At 31.3% G+C, this 17,437-nt stretch overlaps 1 protein-coding gene and 1 long non-coding RNA gene across 4 annotated transcripts; both read right to left on the bottom strand.

Moving 5' to 3' along the window:
• Positions 1-1,098: 1,098 nt before the first annotated feature.
• Positions 1,099-8,079, bottom strand: HCF173 (high chlorophyll fluorescence phenotype 173). Of its 2 annotated transcripts, none has more exons than XR_011082382.2 (13): positions 7,320-7,950; positions 6,952-7,164; positions 6,528-6,732; positions 6,170-6,245; positions 5,904-6,039; positions 5,687-5,791; positions 5,427-5,507; positions 2,893-2,982; positions 2,723-2,788; positions 2,011-2,063; positions 1,560-1,637; positions 1,436-1,483; positions 1,099-1,353 (listed from the first exon to the last, which is right to left on the bottom strand). XR_011082382.2 is itself a non-coding variant. In XM_068623670.2 (13 exons), the coding sequence occupies exons 1-13, from the start codon at positions 7,845-7,847 to the stop codon at positions 1,282-1,284; spliced, it is 1,755 nt and encodes a 584-aa protein (XP_068479771.1). In that variant the 5' UTR covers positions 7,848-8,079; the 3' UTR covers positions 1,099-1,281. The 2 variants fall into 2 exon arrangements, 1 of the variants encoding a protein (XP_068479771.1); XM_068623670.2 differs by having other exon boundaries at positions 2,011-2,067; positions 7,320-8,079.
• Positions 8,080-9,815: 1,736 nt separating this feature from the next.
• Positions 9,816-14,065, bottom strand: LOC137819647 (uncharacterized). Of its 2 annotated transcripts, XR_011082355.2 has the most exons (7): positions 13,773-14,065; positions 13,514-13,655; positions 12,808-12,876; positions 12,026-12,159; positions 10,887-11,051; positions 10,656-10,785; positions 9,816-9,951 (listed from the first exon to the last, which is right to left on the bottom strand). It is a non-coding gene; the product is annotated as an uncharacterized LOC137819647 (long non-coding RNA). The 2 variants fall into 2 exon arrangements; XR_011082357.2 differs by lacking the exon at positions 12,026-12,159 and having other exon boundaries at positions 13,773-14,061.
• Positions 14,066-17,437: the final 3,372 nt, after the last annotated feature.

Genomic DNA, 17,437 nt, shown 5'->3' on the forward strand with positions numbered 1-17,437 from the left:
CAAAAAAAATCAAAACTTACGTTTGGATAAATTAATTTTTGAATTCATCATACAAAAACTATTTATAAATGATATTATCTATATAACTTTTTACATTTTATCTATATCAATTATTTAAACAAAACTAGTAATAATAATAATTCTAGTTAATCTACCTAAGAAAACTCTATATTACTTTACACAATAAATGAAAATAAAACTTTCACATTTTGATTAATATTAAAATTAATTATTATAAATTAACTTGTTATGATTATCGTAAAAATCACTTGAAGAATGTGTGAATCATAAGAACTTGACTATCTCTAACATTTTTAAGTTAAAAAATATAGATCGTCAGTAAAAACCATTTTGAATCCTCTTCCTATTGTCATTGGGAGAAGTATATAACTGATTCAACAATACCAAACAAAGGAACAACGTTGACAAGTCAGAAAATATTTCACAAGTTTTCCTTAGTTCAAAAATAATAAACGTTTTTAAATAATAAAGATCCTATGAGAAGAACTTTGAATGATGAGAGGAGAGTGTAGACAAAAATAAATTCTGGAATTTTTTTTAGAACCCGTCTTCGGATTTAGATTTTCAAAACACTTTTCTTTTCAAATTTCCAAAATCTCTTTTCTGGAATAAATTTTTGGATTTTGTTTTTCAGAATGATATTTTGATTTTTTTAATTTTATTCTAGAATTTATTTGTTCAGAGTGTATTTTTTTTTTTAATTTTGGATTCTCAATTTCAAAATGAAGGAAAATTTTCGACAATTTTAAGTGGATCGAGAACATAGTAAGGTGCAGGAAGAATTTGCCTGTCATAATTTCAGCTAATCATGTTTTCCATGCATGAAAATTTTATTTTCTACTACTAACCATCCCCTTTTAATGTATCCTGGCAAAAAACCAAAAGTGCTCACTTTTAAAATAAACAAACAAATTAAAATCCAATTTAAAGAGTCTGAAAATGAAATCAATATATTTATTGCGACAAAGATTATACTTTAGCTATTGTTTATTATATAAGGTAAGGTGTACATATCCATATCACTGATTGACATGATGCATTTTAATCATTGAAATCCATATTTTCATATAGTTTCAATTTTCAAAGATGAATTTATAAATATATTTAATTTCTCAACTCGTTGTTTGGGGTTATACAAGAATATATACAGAGGAAAAATAATTACATGAATAACTCTAGGAAGTCATGTAGAGGCAGAACACAGGTAGCAAATTTATGAAATCTTACTTCTGCAAAGTATTTTCTCTCAACAAGGGATGATCAGGTATTCTTCTCTAAGACCGAGAGTGCTGGTGTCAAGTAGTTATTTGCTTTGTCGGGCAAGTGTGCAACCTAAGCAGACACAAAAATAACCAGTTTATATTCATCATACTTTTTCTATTTAGAAAAATGCGATCAATCATCTTTCGCATACCAGCTCATAAAGCTCCCTTCCATCTTCAGCGATATACTCGTAACATACCTACAGGATAGGGTTGAAGAGGTTTAGTTTCATTTGGGATCAAAGTTCAATCTTAAAACCAACAAGGTTTACTCACATCAAAACTTTTGTTTCTTGCAGTTGTATCATGCAGTGCCTTCACACATATATCAGCTACATCAGCACAGCTGATGCCCTGAAAAACAAGTTTAGCAACTGGCATTACACAGATAGTTATTTAATGCAAAACAGTTTTTGAGTATATGAAATACAATAAGCAAAACAAATAAAGATCGAAAGAAAAAACTTCAAAAAATGGCATGTGTATCCGATTGCAACTGGGAGAGAGGGCAACACTACCACAAAGATAGTATAAAAGAGAAATGCTAGCAACTCTGAGACTTCCCTTTTCATGCACTCTCTCTTTATTGGGTGAAGTTCATAGGGTAAACATGTGCCTCATTTCCTAATTTCAAACTAGGGAGACCACATGAATTTCAATCAATAAAAAAGAGAATGTAGAAAAGAGTGTTGCTACTCTCCTTTAGCACAGAATAAAATAGACTAACCTGAGATATTCTGTTTCCTTGATCAAATATTAGCGCACGCTGCCCTCCAGGTTCTTCCTGTCAGAAAAACTACAAGTTAGTTGACAAGAGAAAGAACAATAAATTTTATTTCTTCAAACTTTTTTAATTTATTATTAAATGTAGGAATTGTATTATCAAATTATATTGCTTTTTTAGTCACAGGTCTGATTTTATATCAAAATAATGCAACTTGAAAATTATTTTAATCTGATCGAGAGAAGATTTTATTCAATTGATTAATTTGAAACAATACATTAGTCTCTATATATAGATAATTCTACCTCTAGAATCTTCTAACAATTTCTAGTAGAACACTTAATATCCTACTAACAACACTCCCCCACAAGTTGGTGAATGGATATCCATCATTCACAGCTTGCACGTGAGATCATGAAATCGTTCAGTGGAAAGACTTTTGGTAAACATATTTGCTAACTGAAGCCCAAATGGGACATAAGAAGTAGTGATAAGTATTAAGGTCACTATTCAGTTTCTCTTTAATGAAGTGGTGTCGATCTATCTCTATGTGTAGATCTCTATGTGTTTGGTTATGATGAATTGGATTGGAAATGTTGAAGATCCCACATCAATTAGAGATAAAGACATTTCATAGTATCATCTAGTGTCACTGCCTATTTCTGCAACTAAATCAATCACATTTTTTATCTTTGAGCAATAGTGGAAACTTTACCTGCAATGGACCAGGACGAACTATTGTGTATCCGAGGCCAGATCTTCTCAGGGAGTCCTCACCGGCCTGGAGAATTCAACATTAACATGATCAGAGATGACCAAAAAAATAAAAAAGAAGTAATAAATTTCTACTAAGTAAAAGAAACAAAACAAATAAATCAAACCAACCCTCTTGGCTTTAAGAACTTGTTCCCGTCTGGAAGGCTCAATTCCTAGTCCAGAACATGAAACTAAGACAAAATCAGTTTCTTGTCCAGTCTGCAGTACAATCACACGGAGATTTACCATTAGTGTGCTTATACCAGTAACATTATAACAAAACATAAATCATCTAGATGCCTTGTTAGGTAGAGTCTTTTATAGTGATGTAATAGCATTCTTTCTTTCTGATTTAAAAAAAAAAAACTAATCTTTAATGTTTTCTTTTTTCACATTGTTGGCAACAAGTAGAACATGATCTGCAAAAAAATAACGAAAAATTGTATGCCTACAAGTACTGAGTGCAGTAACAGTATACCACTTCACGACTAGCTCTACAATGTCAATATACCTAAAATCACATATGAAAAGGATGCATAATATAATAAGTGATATTTTTGGGGAAGGGAAAAAGTCCATCTTAACATAAACTAGCCCAAGTTGTTAATTCTTAAACAACTAAAAAGGTTGCAGGACCATGTGAGTGAATAATTCCTTTAGTTGTAATATGTTAGTTTGGTACTGTCATTCTCTGTTTTATATTTGATAGTTACAACTGGTACTGTCAGGTTCTTTGTTAGACAATTATAGCTCTCATTGGGCGTTAGGCAATTGTTGTAATTGTTTTCTTTATTTAGATGAGCTTTTGTTGTCTAGATATAGTTGTTGTAAACAAAAGCTCACCACTTGTAAAAACTCTATTAAATCAGTTTTCTTCTCTCTATTCATTCTTTTCTCTTAATATGGTATCAAGAACTACGTGATCCATAGTAATGGCTACTACGACCATCCTCCTCCACCACAACCACAACCTAAAACATCACAAGCTTTGTTAGATGCTATGATTCCTATCTCAGCTCCTACTACTTTTTCACATCAGATTACTGAAAAATTAGATGACAAAAACATTTATCTAGTCAGCAAATTGAGTCTGCCATCAAGGCACATCACTATGTTGTTTCTCCTTGAATCCCTCCAAGTTTTCTTGTAGAGGAAGATCGCCATCTTAAAAGTATTAATTCAGAATATATTGCTCAACTTCAAGTTTGATTTTATTTTCCCTCCTCAAATGCATGCATGCATAGGAACTATGGTATAAAATCCATTCATATTTCCTCCTTCAGACTCGCAACAAGGCTTGTCAATAATTCATCAATGGAAAATCGACCTATTGCTGAATTTTTGCTTCAAATTAAAAGCACTCTAGTTGACTATTTATCTTCTATTGGTGATCCTATCACACCATGTGAGCACATGGATGTTATTCTAGAAGGATTACCTCAAGATTTTGATTTTTTTATTGCTCTCATTGAGAGTTGTATTGAAGATATCACTATTGAGGAAGTTAAAGGTCTCATCCTTGCTTAGGAGTTGTATTTGCAAAAGTATCGAAAGAAGGTGTCTTCAGATTCAGTGTTCACCTTTTGTTAATCTCGCTTAGTCTGCTTCTCAACTTGTGCAAAATGATGTTGAAGAAACATAGTTTGCTTATGATCAGAATTCTAGTTCAAATAACTTAAATTTCAATGATTTTGTGGCTCTGATCACAGTTGCAGTGGATGATATGGTCATGTTAGTGATCATGGTGGCAGTATCTCGAATCAATGACAAGTTTGCATTAAAATTAGTCATACCACCTTTACATGCTATCATCATTTAATGAGCCCCTAGCTCCCATTACTATACAATATTCTCCATGGTTCCAATCTTTAGGGCCAACTTCGAATCAATATATTTCACCACAATAGACCTTTTAAAATAAAAGAGAGGCATAGGCTAAATCCCTATTGTATGAGCACATAGGGTCATGCACTTACAAATAAGAAAATACAAAGAGATGGGCCTAAGCCCGTAACACTCCCCTCCTGTTGGTGAATATAAATCGTATGTACCAAACTTATTACAAATATAATTAATTCTAAGTTCTTGTAATTATTTAGTAAAAATATATGCTAGTTGATCATTAGAATTAACAAACTCAATCTTGATATCTCCATATACAATCTTTTCTTGAATTCATTAACCCACCTCAAGTTAGTTAAGGGAGGACAATTACTTTGGCCATATATCTAGCCAAGGTGGGATCCTAACACTCACACTTATGGCCAAAATTGGACTTCTAGAATGTGAAGTTTTTGTGAATGGACTTTTGTGTGTAGCTTAACCAAAAGATTTCTCCTAAAATAGTCATAATTTGTAAAATATTTTCACTTGTGGAACAATAACTATGCCTTACAAAATAGAAAAATAAAGATTATAATAAAATAAACTAATGTCACTCTTTATACTCCATAATCCACAATATTGATAGAATCCTTGTAATTTAATATCTCAAGTAGAAAAGGAAAGGGAAAAACTAAATTATCCTCATACATCTAACAAGTCCAATTGTAATTTTCAATTGAACTATTGCTTTACAAAACATATATAATGAACATTAGACAAGTATATGACAACATTGTAGCTTATGCCACAATAAAAAGAAATTGCATTGAAGCACTTACAGGCAAGGCTTTAATATATTCCAATATAAGCTTAAAGCTTCTTAAATCCTGTTGCATTGTTGCATTTACTTCAACAGGCTTCTGAAACAAAAATGAAAAAAGCATCAGCACACTGCAATTATACACTATTTAAAAATAAAAATACAAATTGTTGGGGAATTATATTGCAAAAATGGAATTTATATTAAAAATACAAATACAAGGTCCTAAAATACAAGCTAAGTTTAAGAAAGTGATTTAAAAGCCGTAAGGAAGTGAACCTGTCTTCTAGGCTCAAAGCGTATCGTCAAAGTATGTACAAGAAAAGGATCTAACACTGGATCATCTGGTTTCACTGGACGGAACGATGAAAATGGTACTCTAACCTGTCATAGTAATACAGACAGGAGATATGAAAGCTTCTAAAAATGATGAAATTTCAAAGCAGGATAGTGAGAAAGGAGAATTATAATTTGTTAAAAGGAAAATGATTCTTACCCTACAAAATCCCACTTTTGTACTAATTCTTGAAAAATACAATCTACTCTGACTTGGATCTGCTGAAGGACCAGCTTCTAGAATTAATACATAAGATCTTCCATTGCCACCAACAGAGAGAACCAGACCCTCATACCTATCATTATAGATAAACTCATTATGCTTGAATGCATTATAGAATTTCCAAATTTTAGCAAACTAGAATTATACAGAACATTTTGGAAGGTTATTTTATCCACAAAAGTCATCTATCTAATATTTCATACCTGTCAAGAGTATAACCCAATGGTAGGGAAAGCTTTTTTGATAGTTCCACGTAGCCTCCTCTATTGAAAACATACCCTGAAATCAATATGGAAATATTTGAGTGGGTAAAAGTTGTTGGTTATTAAAAAAAATATAAGGAGTCAAAATAAGAACAACAGAGCGTGTATATTTTGTGAACTGATATTCTTCTACATTGATACAGGAAAAAAAAATCAAATATGCAGAAACTAACTAAAACTTGATAAGCATAATTTAAGGAACAACTGCCTAAACATGTCATATGTAGAGAACATAACAAAATCCTAAAAAATATTATAAAACCTGTTGGTGTGGCTCATTAATATCCACCAAATATACCTGAGAAAACAGCATCTCCATTCTCGGTGAACTCAAATTTAGCATCCATCCCTCCATCATATTTTGTGGCAAGTACATCTTGGAAGTAAGTTCCTTGACGAACTTCCCATCCATGCAATGAAGATTCAGATTTGAATTTGGAAATCAAGAGCTTACTTTTGCTGCTTTTCCCAGCCCGTGATTGTGCCAATTTGTTATTGTGATCCTGAAATTATGTCCAATTTAAGTTTTACCAGGCAGCATTGGATCTGTGTTAATATGTAAAAGGCATTTCTATATATGCAAATGGGGGTGGGATTTGTCTGGATTCTAACTTTCTAATTTTCCTTTCATGAAGGCAGGAATGTAAAGTGGCACTGTTTTTTCCTTTTCTTCTTGTGTATTTGTGTCTGTAGAGGAGGGGTATCAAAGTGTGGAGACAGACCTGAAATGCTTTAGTTAGATTATAAACTCCTCGATGATCAACCCGGAAGAGATCCCCAGTGATAGCAGAGCGTGCAGTGGCACAATATATTATTTTATTGCAACCTTCTACGGCAGCCTTGACAGTGGTGGGATCACCAACATCCCCAACCACTATCTCTACCGACCTTGGAAGCAAGTCTACCACCTCCTGATCCGCCCTCCTAACCAAAGCCTTTATTACAGAAAAAAAAAATCAATATCATAGACCATTTTATGTTGATCGCTGTTGAATCATGAAAGCCACGTATTATTTAATTTAATTAATAAGGAGTGCGATAATAATAATAAAGTGAACACAAAATAGAGCAGTGTGTAAAGGCTGGGGACCTTTACGGAGTAACCCCTGAGCATGAGCTTGCGAACAACGATGCGACCGATGCGGCTAGTGGCACCAACAACGAGCACAGTTGTATTCTGAGCGCCAGGAATTGCGAACTCGCACATGGGACCTTCGCGGACGAGAAGGGCATCGAGAGCCTCCTGATCATCAGAGCGGATGGTTCTAGAAATCTGACCCAATCCCGAGAACTTTCTCCAAACCTCATCGAATAACTGCCGCGATCTTCGACCCAGTCCCACGGGGTTCACGTCATCCAGGCTAAGCGACACCGGTGGTTGTTGCATCACACGCTGCTGCTTTTCTACCTCATCGCCGCCCTCATTGCTGTCCTTGCCATCAGCAGCCCTGGGCACTAGCACCAGCCCAGACTTCCGTGGATGAACGTCGTTGAGGAATAGGAAACGTTTCACTTTAGAGAATGGAATCGAACCTCGAAGATCCGAGGATAATCTGCACTGTGTCTGTGAGTAAAAACTGCTATTAGCTACTGTTGCTGAAGCTGCTGCAGCATTCATGATTCAACCCAAATTCAGGTGAATGTGCTTCCACAAAAGCTTTTCAGCTAGTTTTGTTTCGGCTTTCTTACGCTTGTACATTGTAACCAGAAAATGTGATGAGTGGCCCGTGTTCATACGTTAAAAAACAGACACGTAGACCTGTCAAGGAATAATTTTGACCACATAATTTTGGATTGGATAATAGCCGGGACAATTCAGAACTCAATGCTTCCACGTCTACCACTTCACTAACTCCAACACTTCGGTGTTATGTCCTTCTCAAATACACACCTCTATCCATATCAACTTCAAAAAAAAATATTTATTAAATTTACAATAATTATAGTAACATTCTAACATATTTTTTAAAAACTTAAATTTATTGTATAAATTTTGATTATGATTATAAAAAATAAGTAACAAAATAACGAGTTAGGAAAACATCTTTTTGCTAAAAAAAAATTTAAAACATATTTTTACACATAAATCTTTATTGTCAATTTATATAATTTATAATTATATAATACATAAATTTGTGTTCGCGTATTTTATATTTTAGAGATTATACGTATTTTTTATCCGTGTGAATGTTTGTGCTAGACATTACTGTTTTTTTAATTAAATATTATGAATATATTCGTCATAGTTTTTGTTTACTATTTTTAATTAATATTTTTAGGATAATTAAAAAAAATTAAAACTTACGTTAAACAAATACATTATAAAGAAATTTACTTAAACAATTTATTAGTTATATATCTATATTTGTATTACCATTTTCTGTAAATATCATAAAATTTCATTAAAATGCAATGATCGTGTAAATATTTTACACAAAATACTTAATTCCAACTTTTAAGTCAATTTTTTCAAATATTAGATCTCTATTAAACGTGGCAATCTGAGTTAAACTAACAGGATCATTTTGTTTTTCAAAAACGGCTAGAGTTTTTTAAAATTCTATTAATATTTTTATGTTATGTACATATATTACTAATGTTTATTTAATTTTTCTGAGTAAATTAATCCTAATAAAATTTATTATTTAATATTTTATGCTAATAAAATTAGTTAAATATTAAAATAAATGTTTGTGATTGACCAAGAATAAAACTTCTACTCACTTTAATCATATGAATGACTTAAACTTTTTGTTCTTATGTGATCTTTGAAGTAAATAACTATTTTTCCTCTCCTCCTCACGACTTTCCGGTATCTCGCTGACTGCTTTGAGTTTCCGGTCACTAGATTGGTTGTGTTGGACTTTTGCTAGATGAACTTGGACTCTCTCAACTTAGTGGACTTTGGCTCATTCACTACAAAAAAAAGTGTATATTGTGGCGGTTATTTTCGTATAAATTGGCGTTTATAACCGCCGCAATATACGCTTGTGGCGGTTTCCCAAACCGCCATAGAACTGGCCGCCACAAAGTTTTATGTGGCGGTTTTATGCTACCCGCCGCAACACCCGCCACTTTAAACATAGTGTAAGTAGTGACAGTTTTTATATGTAAGTACTGTCAGTTATAACCGTCGTAATTTACATTCATTGAAGAAGATTCTGACACTATAATATACATAAGTAGTGGCGATTTTAACTGACGTAATTCTAATTATGAATAAATAAAATTTAACCACAACTTTTTTATAATCTATTTTATACAATTATAAAATTTAACCACCACTTTTTTATAATCTGTTTTATACAATTATAAAATTTAACCACCACTTTTTCATAATAAAATAAAATAATGTATGAAGTTATAATCATCCATTCATTTCATTGAAAATTAAAGCACACATAATAATGTTCAAAATTTATATGTAATTGAAAATTAAAACACATAAACCCAAATTTAACCACCACTATTTTATAATATTTTTTTTATAATTTGTTTTATACAATTATAAAATTTAACCACCACTTTTTCATAATAAAATAAAACAATGTATAAAGTTATAATCATCCATTCATTTCATTGAAAATTAAAACACAAAAAGTTCATGCATCCCTAATAAAGTTTAAAATAACACATAATTGTTCAAAAGTACAAGGCAGTCCTGTATATCATCATGATCAATACATCATCATCAATTAAGCACCACTTCCAACATCCGGTACCTGAAATAACTTAAAATATGTTCACAATTAATCGACAATTTTTAAAAAATAAATGAAAACAGTATTAGAATAAAATTTTACAACCATGGGATAGATTCATCATTCAAATACCTGAAATTGTACTTAAGCTCAAGAAGAAATGCGGCACAACTAGTACAAGCTTGGCACAACTTAATAACATTGTAGCATAGTAAGAATCCTAATAATTCAACTACAGAAATCTAGGACAACAGACCTGATTTGCTAGCATAATAGGCTTACAAATTAGACATTATTTGGACATCTTCTTTGACTAAAAAAATAATGTAATTTCTATAGCATGTTGAAGCATTCTTGAAGATTCTAAATTACAGCAAAATGAATATATGTTTTAATTTATTTCAAGAATACTAATTATATTTCAAAACTGAAAAGAAAAACTTAATATTTGCACCTCTAAAACAAATTTCTGTGAAATAAAACTTAAAACTTATATTACATCCATAAATCATTATAATTTATATCCATAAATCATTATAATTTATTTCAGTCCCTTGTATATTACAACCTCAAATAGTGCTAAAGATAGGTCCCAATTGAAAGAGAAGTGTAGAATGCACGTGGCATAGACAATAAATTAACACTTTTGAAAATGAAAATGTTTCAATTATTGAAACTTTTGAATAATACATTACTAAAATTACACCATAAACAGAGGAATTTACCAGCTTTAGAGAGCCTACGAGCTTCTGACTTTGCCCATGCAGTAAATTCTTCTTCTTGACCAACAAGAGACAGTTGAAGTCGGTCTTTCAGAATTGCTGAAAGCTTCTGCACCCTTTCCTTCTGCCATGCCTACGGTTACATCAAAGAAACAGTTCCAGCTACTAAAATATGAGGGGCAGCAGTACAAAGGATTTGGGAAAACCATCATAAAGAACTAGAAAAAAAAAAACCTTCATCTTTTCTTGAATTTTTTGCCTCTGAACTTCAGGATCCTGTATGTCTTCATCAATCTCTATAATGTTAAAGAAGCCAGTGCAAGTTGTCCAATATATTCTTCAAAAACTTCACTTCCGAAAATCATTCCAAATACAGTTGTAGGGTCCATCATGGAATCTCTGAAAAAATATCAGTGTATTTAGCAGGTTTCTCAATCCATGAAAACATTCTGTTACATTAGATTCATCTTGAAACATCTAAAATAATTATTTTAGTGGATTCCTCATAAATAAAAAAAAGCCTTAATTGGTTGATATAGATTAATACTAATTTTGGGAGTTACGTTATAAACTAATTTTAGGACTTTATTTTACTGTTTGGTATTATTGCAAATTAGCTAGAATTGTTTGTCTTTCCTTTTAGATAATATAGAATCAATCTAGATTTTATGGTATCACATTTCAGTCTTGAAACATGATCATTCATCTCTTGTTCTGAGGGATGGTAAACAGGTAATTGGATCACGTCCATATAATTCACAAACTGACACAGGAGAAATATCACATGCCGCACCTGCCAATGTAAATGTACACTTAAATAAAAGAATAAAAACAAATGTTACTAAGAAAGATGACAATTTATACAATAGAAATTACCAAAAGATTTCAAAGAATTAAATTTTATTAGAGTTTCTTATAGAAAATGAGCAGATAAAATTAAAATAAGAATAGTAATAGCAGAAACAAATCGTTTCTCCTAGATGGTTAACACAACATCCTTTGAAGGACAAAAGCTGGTCTCTGTTCTAAAACGCACTACAACTTTTTACGCTTTACACATGCAGAAAGAATGTTTTTGAGCTACTCACGCAAAAGAAAAAATAAAAAGAAATTGCACTATCAACTAGCAAGTATGAAGCCAAGTGAGAATAAAGAGTTCCACTACCTTTCTCACAATTTCAGACATGGCATCATACTTTCAGAAGAACATTCTAGAAAAAGTAACTATATAGAATTCAAACCTTAGGTACACCTCTAGATTCAAAATATAACAGTTATCGAAATAGAACAATTTATATATTGGGTATAAGATTGGCTTTTATAATCAGAATCCAGCAAAAAACGTGTCATTTCATTACTATTTAAGTATTTACCCCAGATATGGTATCCTAGGCAGGGATAAATCTCTGGTAATGATATCTTAAAATCACAGGAAGTACTGGTGCCTTTGCTAAAAAACCACCAGTCTTGAATGGAAGGAGGAACTCTCCATCTGTGGTTGTACCTTCTGTAGAATACCCATATCATTAAATTAAGTGATTGTAAATGATAAATAGAAATGAGTGAAAGAAACTGATAAACTTCGACTACTGTAACCATATGCAACAATTAATAGCAGCAGAATAAATTAATAAACATGAAGAACTTAAAGCTACAGAATTATATTTTAAGATACAGAAATGAGAGGTGTGGCCACTAAGAAGTGAACATAACTAATGAATCTTTAGGTTGAAAATGGATTTTATAGAGAAAAGAGTGAACTAAAAACATAAACTTCTGCCTGTGGATGAGAACATGGATTTAGTATTAACAAATAGGATAAAAGGTCAAGAAATACAACAACTATAATCATAAAAAATTAATTTCATTATAAATACAAGTTGAAATAAAAGTAGAAAAATCCACATCAATAATTTTATGCGCCAGTATATACAAAATCAATACCTTCCTCTTAATATAATAGAGAACAAAGAGGTGGGTAGGGGTAAAAAAAATTTAATAACTTATAAAAACTGCCAACTACTGTGGCTTCATCTTCTTAAGATTATATAATTTTTTTATATATTGGACACAACAGGATACCAAACACTACCAAATATTGAAAGAATAAATTTGATCAATCCCTCTCCAAAAAAAGAGCAAAGAGGATGATAACCTGGAAATAACATCATTAATGGAGCATACTCATTTCGATGAGCTTCTCGAATTCTATCAGTGACAACAGCTGCAGAATGAAAATTCACATGTTAGCTTCATTAGAGATGTTATCGATGATTATGTCCCAAAAAAAGATTGCACGAGATTAAATTTAGCCACCAGTTATAACATTCAATATAACTAATATTCATAACAGGACAACTGCCCTCTAGACAGTGATAAATAGCTTGAGTGTATTTAGATGCCAAAAAGGAAATTCAAATTCAACAAATAAAATTAATTCAGACAAAGGAAAACGAAGATTAATTGTTGTTAGTTCATATTTATGTAGAGACTTTGGAATTCTAATCAGACGAGTGATGCCACCAAACACACTGAATGAGAACTTCTAAGATAAGTCAACTTCCTCAACTACCAACAATGATTAGGCAGTCTTCTAACAAATGGTACATAAAGGTTTATATCGGATCTTCCAATGTATGCCTTACAATTAAACGATTGGGAGGTATGCATATTGTGTAGAAAAATTAAAAAATCAAGACACAAAAAAACTAATGCAGTGCCATCAAAAATATGAAAAGAAAAAACATAAAGCACAAAATAAGGAATACAACAAGGGATTTTACATTCTTTTACTTTGTTCGAATTGTACAGTGTTATAATTATTATAAAGTGCATGCTCATACAAAGATACATATGCGCACCTGAAACACCCTTGAAGTCTGATGACTTTGATTCCCGCTAAACATAGACACAACCAAGGCACTTACTGTCACAAGAAGTCTGAGGAAACTCTTTCTCCCCTGCCGCCTCTGTGATAACTTGCTTCAATTGCTCTTTAGCTACCTAGTAAAAAGATGAAACACATAATGAAATACACAAATAGAATCACATGACAAATCCTAAACATCAAACAAAACCGATGGTCGACATTGATAAGAGAACGCGCGAGCATTTAATTACCTTCAAATCGGTTCCGTGTAGAGGCAGAGAGAGTAGGGTTTTGTGAGGCAGAGAGCGGTAGGGTTCATATGGAGGCAAAGAGCGTTAGGGTTCGTGTGAGGCAGATAACGCTAGGTTCGTGTGAGGCAGCGAGCGCTAGGGTTTGTGTGAGGCATACATCACTAGGGTTCGTGTGAGGCATACATCACTAGGGTTCGTGTGAGGCAGAGAGCGCTCGATTCGTGTGGAAGCAGCAAGCGCTAAGGTTCGTGTGATGTGAGGTAGAGAGAAGGACGAGAGTGAAAGCGTTAAAGTTAGGGTTCACTCTGGTTTTCAAAATGAAATTCAAAAAAAAGTTATTTTCTTAAGTTTTAAAAAAAAATTCATTTTTCAAGTGAAAAATTGAAGCGCTAGGGTTTGTGTGAGGCAGAGAGCGCTCGATTCGTGTGGAAGCAGCCAGCGCTAAGGTTCGTGTGATGTGAGGTAGAGAGAAGGACGAGAGTGAAAGCGTTAAAGTTAGGGTTCACTCTGGTTTTCAAAATGAAATTCAAAAAAAAGTTATTTTCTTAAGTTTTAAAAAAAAATTCATTTTTCAAGTGAAAAATTGAAGGATTTTTAAATCAAGTTAAAAATGTGAATATAGGAATAAAGGAATAAAGCAAGTTTTCAATTCTGAAGGAAAATTATGACAATTAAAAATGACATAATTTGAAAGATAATTATGGCGGTTAATGAAATGACGTATTATACTGAAATTTGTGGCGGTTATCAATAACTGCCATATTAAAACCGCCACTTTTTACACATTTTTTTGTAGTGATTATCGACTATGTGTACTTGAGCTCACTCCCGGTTGAGTGGATATACCTGCAATGTACTCCGATGATAAAGTCATAATCAGTTTGATTAAGTTTTAATTTCATAAAAACATTTTACAACAAAGTTGATTATTATATCCATTGAAGCTGATGGGTAAGATATTGTTTTCTTTGAGAAGTAAAACTTTAAATGTTGCAATTTGTTGTTGTTTAACCACCTTTGATTTCTTTGCAACAACTTCCAAATGAAGTGTACCTTATTTGACAATTATGTTGTTGACTAAATACATTTATATACTAAGTTAGTATTGATATCCTCAAACCTTTCAAGTTATTAACAAAAGTTTGTCTCTTTCTCAAGACATGACTTGTGACAATGAATTGAACATCATGGATTAAAGTACACAATCATTGTCAAGTATTGAAACAATGGATAATGCACAACGTTTGTTAACTCACCAAGTTCATGGTTAGTTATTAACGCATCAATTGAACATTTTTCTTACATTTTTTACTCATAGTACAAATTTAATTGTATATGCATATGAATTTATTCATGTATCACTATTTGTAGCACATGTCATTCCCAATAGGATATTGTTATCTGAAATAAACAATGGTGAGGTTTATTTTATAATTTGTTTTTGTCGAAACTATGTTTTGTTTTTTGTATATATAGTGTTTGTTTTCTAATTCTTTGGCTTCATTTATTCATTCAGATGATAAAAAAAATGCAAGAGGGAAAAGAAAAATTATACTGGTTGCTTTTCATAAGAAAAATCACAAAGGAAGAGGTACTACAACTTAATAAAGTGTTAATATTTTTGTAAGATGGAATTTAGTGTTGAACTCGATTACAATACTTTGCTCTAATTGACACTTTGATGCCTTACTTCAATTTTGTTTATTTAATAATATGAAGTGCTCAAACATATGTTTTCAATTTTCATTTTTATATATAGGTTTACATATTTTCTATTACAACTTACTTTATTATTAAGAATGTGTTCACTTTTTTCCACGTGGTTAACATTCAAAACAAGCCTGTTATACCAAAATATTATTCTTAACTTTTGATTCTTCACTGCTATACCATGTTCATATGTTGTCTAAAGATGCAATGTCTTATATTTTTGCAGTTATCATTGAACTTAACTAGACTCGTATATTAAAATAAATAAAATTCCATTGAGAGTGATAATTTCGGTATAAAAAACTAATAAATAAAAGGGTATATGTTATTAATATGCCGTTTTGTTTGTTTATTTAATACATATTATTTAATTATTCATTTAATCACACACAACTTCCAAACCGTTCACTCTTCAAATAAGGAACTCTTCAACCATCCCCTCTTGAAATCGTGCAGTTAATTTAATGCTACCTTTACTACAGTTGGAATACAAATATGACATTTATTACACCACATTAATCATTAAACAATCATTACCCTTCTATGATCTGTTAACATCTCTTACCCGATTGTCTATTCCTTATTTCTCTATGCATTCTTTGCATTTCTACTCTCTTTGTATTATTCAATTAAGGACAAATGATGAGCACACAAACAATGATCGAGACAATAAAGACTTCTTTGGGTGCATGAGTTTCCAACATTAGGTATGTTTTTTGCTTTTATCAGTCATTATCTTTTTCGCTCTTAACAAGTTTAGATAATTTTGTACATGTATACAATAATTTACAAGTAATTTGGCAATGTGGATTATGTATTTATTGTCCAGTTTAAAGGGGAGCTTAATCACGAATGGTTATTAGAAGACCATAAAGAGAATGTATATATAGTTAGTTATAATATGAACATTCTTAAACCACAAATTACTTATGGATGTTTTGACTTACAAACATTGTATGGTTTTAAAGGAAACCATCGTATTCTTTTTCGATATGTGGCAAACTCTTATTTTTATATTATTTTTTTAAAAGTTAGTATTCACCATTTATAGTCGCAAGATGCATAAGTCCTTTCAACTTTCTCGATGGTCCATACCATCCTTTTGAAGTAACTCTAACTCCTTTCAACTTTCAATCAACTCATTTGATTATTTTTCCTTTACTATTTTTATTTAAGATTTTTTTAAAATTTACATGCGATCTAAATTACATTAATATTACCTGACAAAATTTGCATCTTCCATTTGCGACTTATATACGTAATTCGAATATGAAATCTATTAACTTCATGGCCATCTCAAATTTGAAAAGTGTAAAATAATGAAAAAAATGGGACAAATAAATCAACAAAAATTGGAGGTGGATGAAATAATTTCTATAGGTTAAACGTCTTCAAAGAAAGTGACAAAATTGTCTTTGAAACACATGTAAACGAATTAACTAACGAAATTCGAGTTATTCTTCTTTTATGAGGAATGATTATTTTATATTATTGTTTATTATTTCTTACTTTCCTTAATTTCTATCTCACTTTGTTCAAACTTAAACAACAATTTTCTTAAATTCCTCTCTCACTTTGTTGAGATTTGAACAATTTATGGTTATGATTTATTCATCTTATTTATATCATATTTAGTTTATTTTATTCAAATATAATTAATGTTTATTCTTCTAAAATTCATAGTTCTTTACTTTTTGTAAATTTATTTTTTAAAATTGTGTCAACTTCATAATTATTAATTTCAGTTATTGTTCTTCAATGTAATTTTTACTTCTTTTAAGCATTTTAAATTATTAATGATTGTAGAACTTATATTGTGTTTTATATATTTACTATAATATCAAATTATATTTTTTTATAATATTATAATTTAAAATTTAGATTGTTTTAAAACATGGCTCACGCACTTTTCTCTCTCTCTATATATATATATATATATAAGAAAAAAAAAGAAA

This window comes from Phaseolus vulgaris, chromosome 10, assembly GCF_051622355.1.
Source record: "Phaseolus vulgaris cultivar YP4 chromosome 10, ASM5162235v1, whole genome shotgun sequence".
Classification (NCBI taxonomy): domain Eukaryota; kingdom Viridiplantae; phylum Streptophyta; class Magnoliopsida; order Fabales; family Fabaceae; genus Phaseolus; species Phaseolus vulgaris.

What these genes read in the sequence shown, in the direction of transcription:
- HCF173 (XM_068623670.2), bottom strand. Translation starts at nt 7,847, where the DNA reads ATGAATGCTGCAGCAGCTTCAGCAACAGTAGCTAATAGCAGTTTTTAC. An exon ending in AATATATTAAAGCCTTGCCT is followed by an intron (nt 2,983 to 5,426) that starts GTAAGTGCTTCA and finishes ATTGTACTGCAG; the next exon opens with ACTGGACAAGAAACTGATTT. An exon ending in CAAGAAACAAAAGTTTTGAT is followed by an intron (nt 1,484 to 1,559) that starts GTGAGTAAACCT and finishes CCTATCCTGTAG; the next exon opens with GTATGTTACGAGTATATCGC.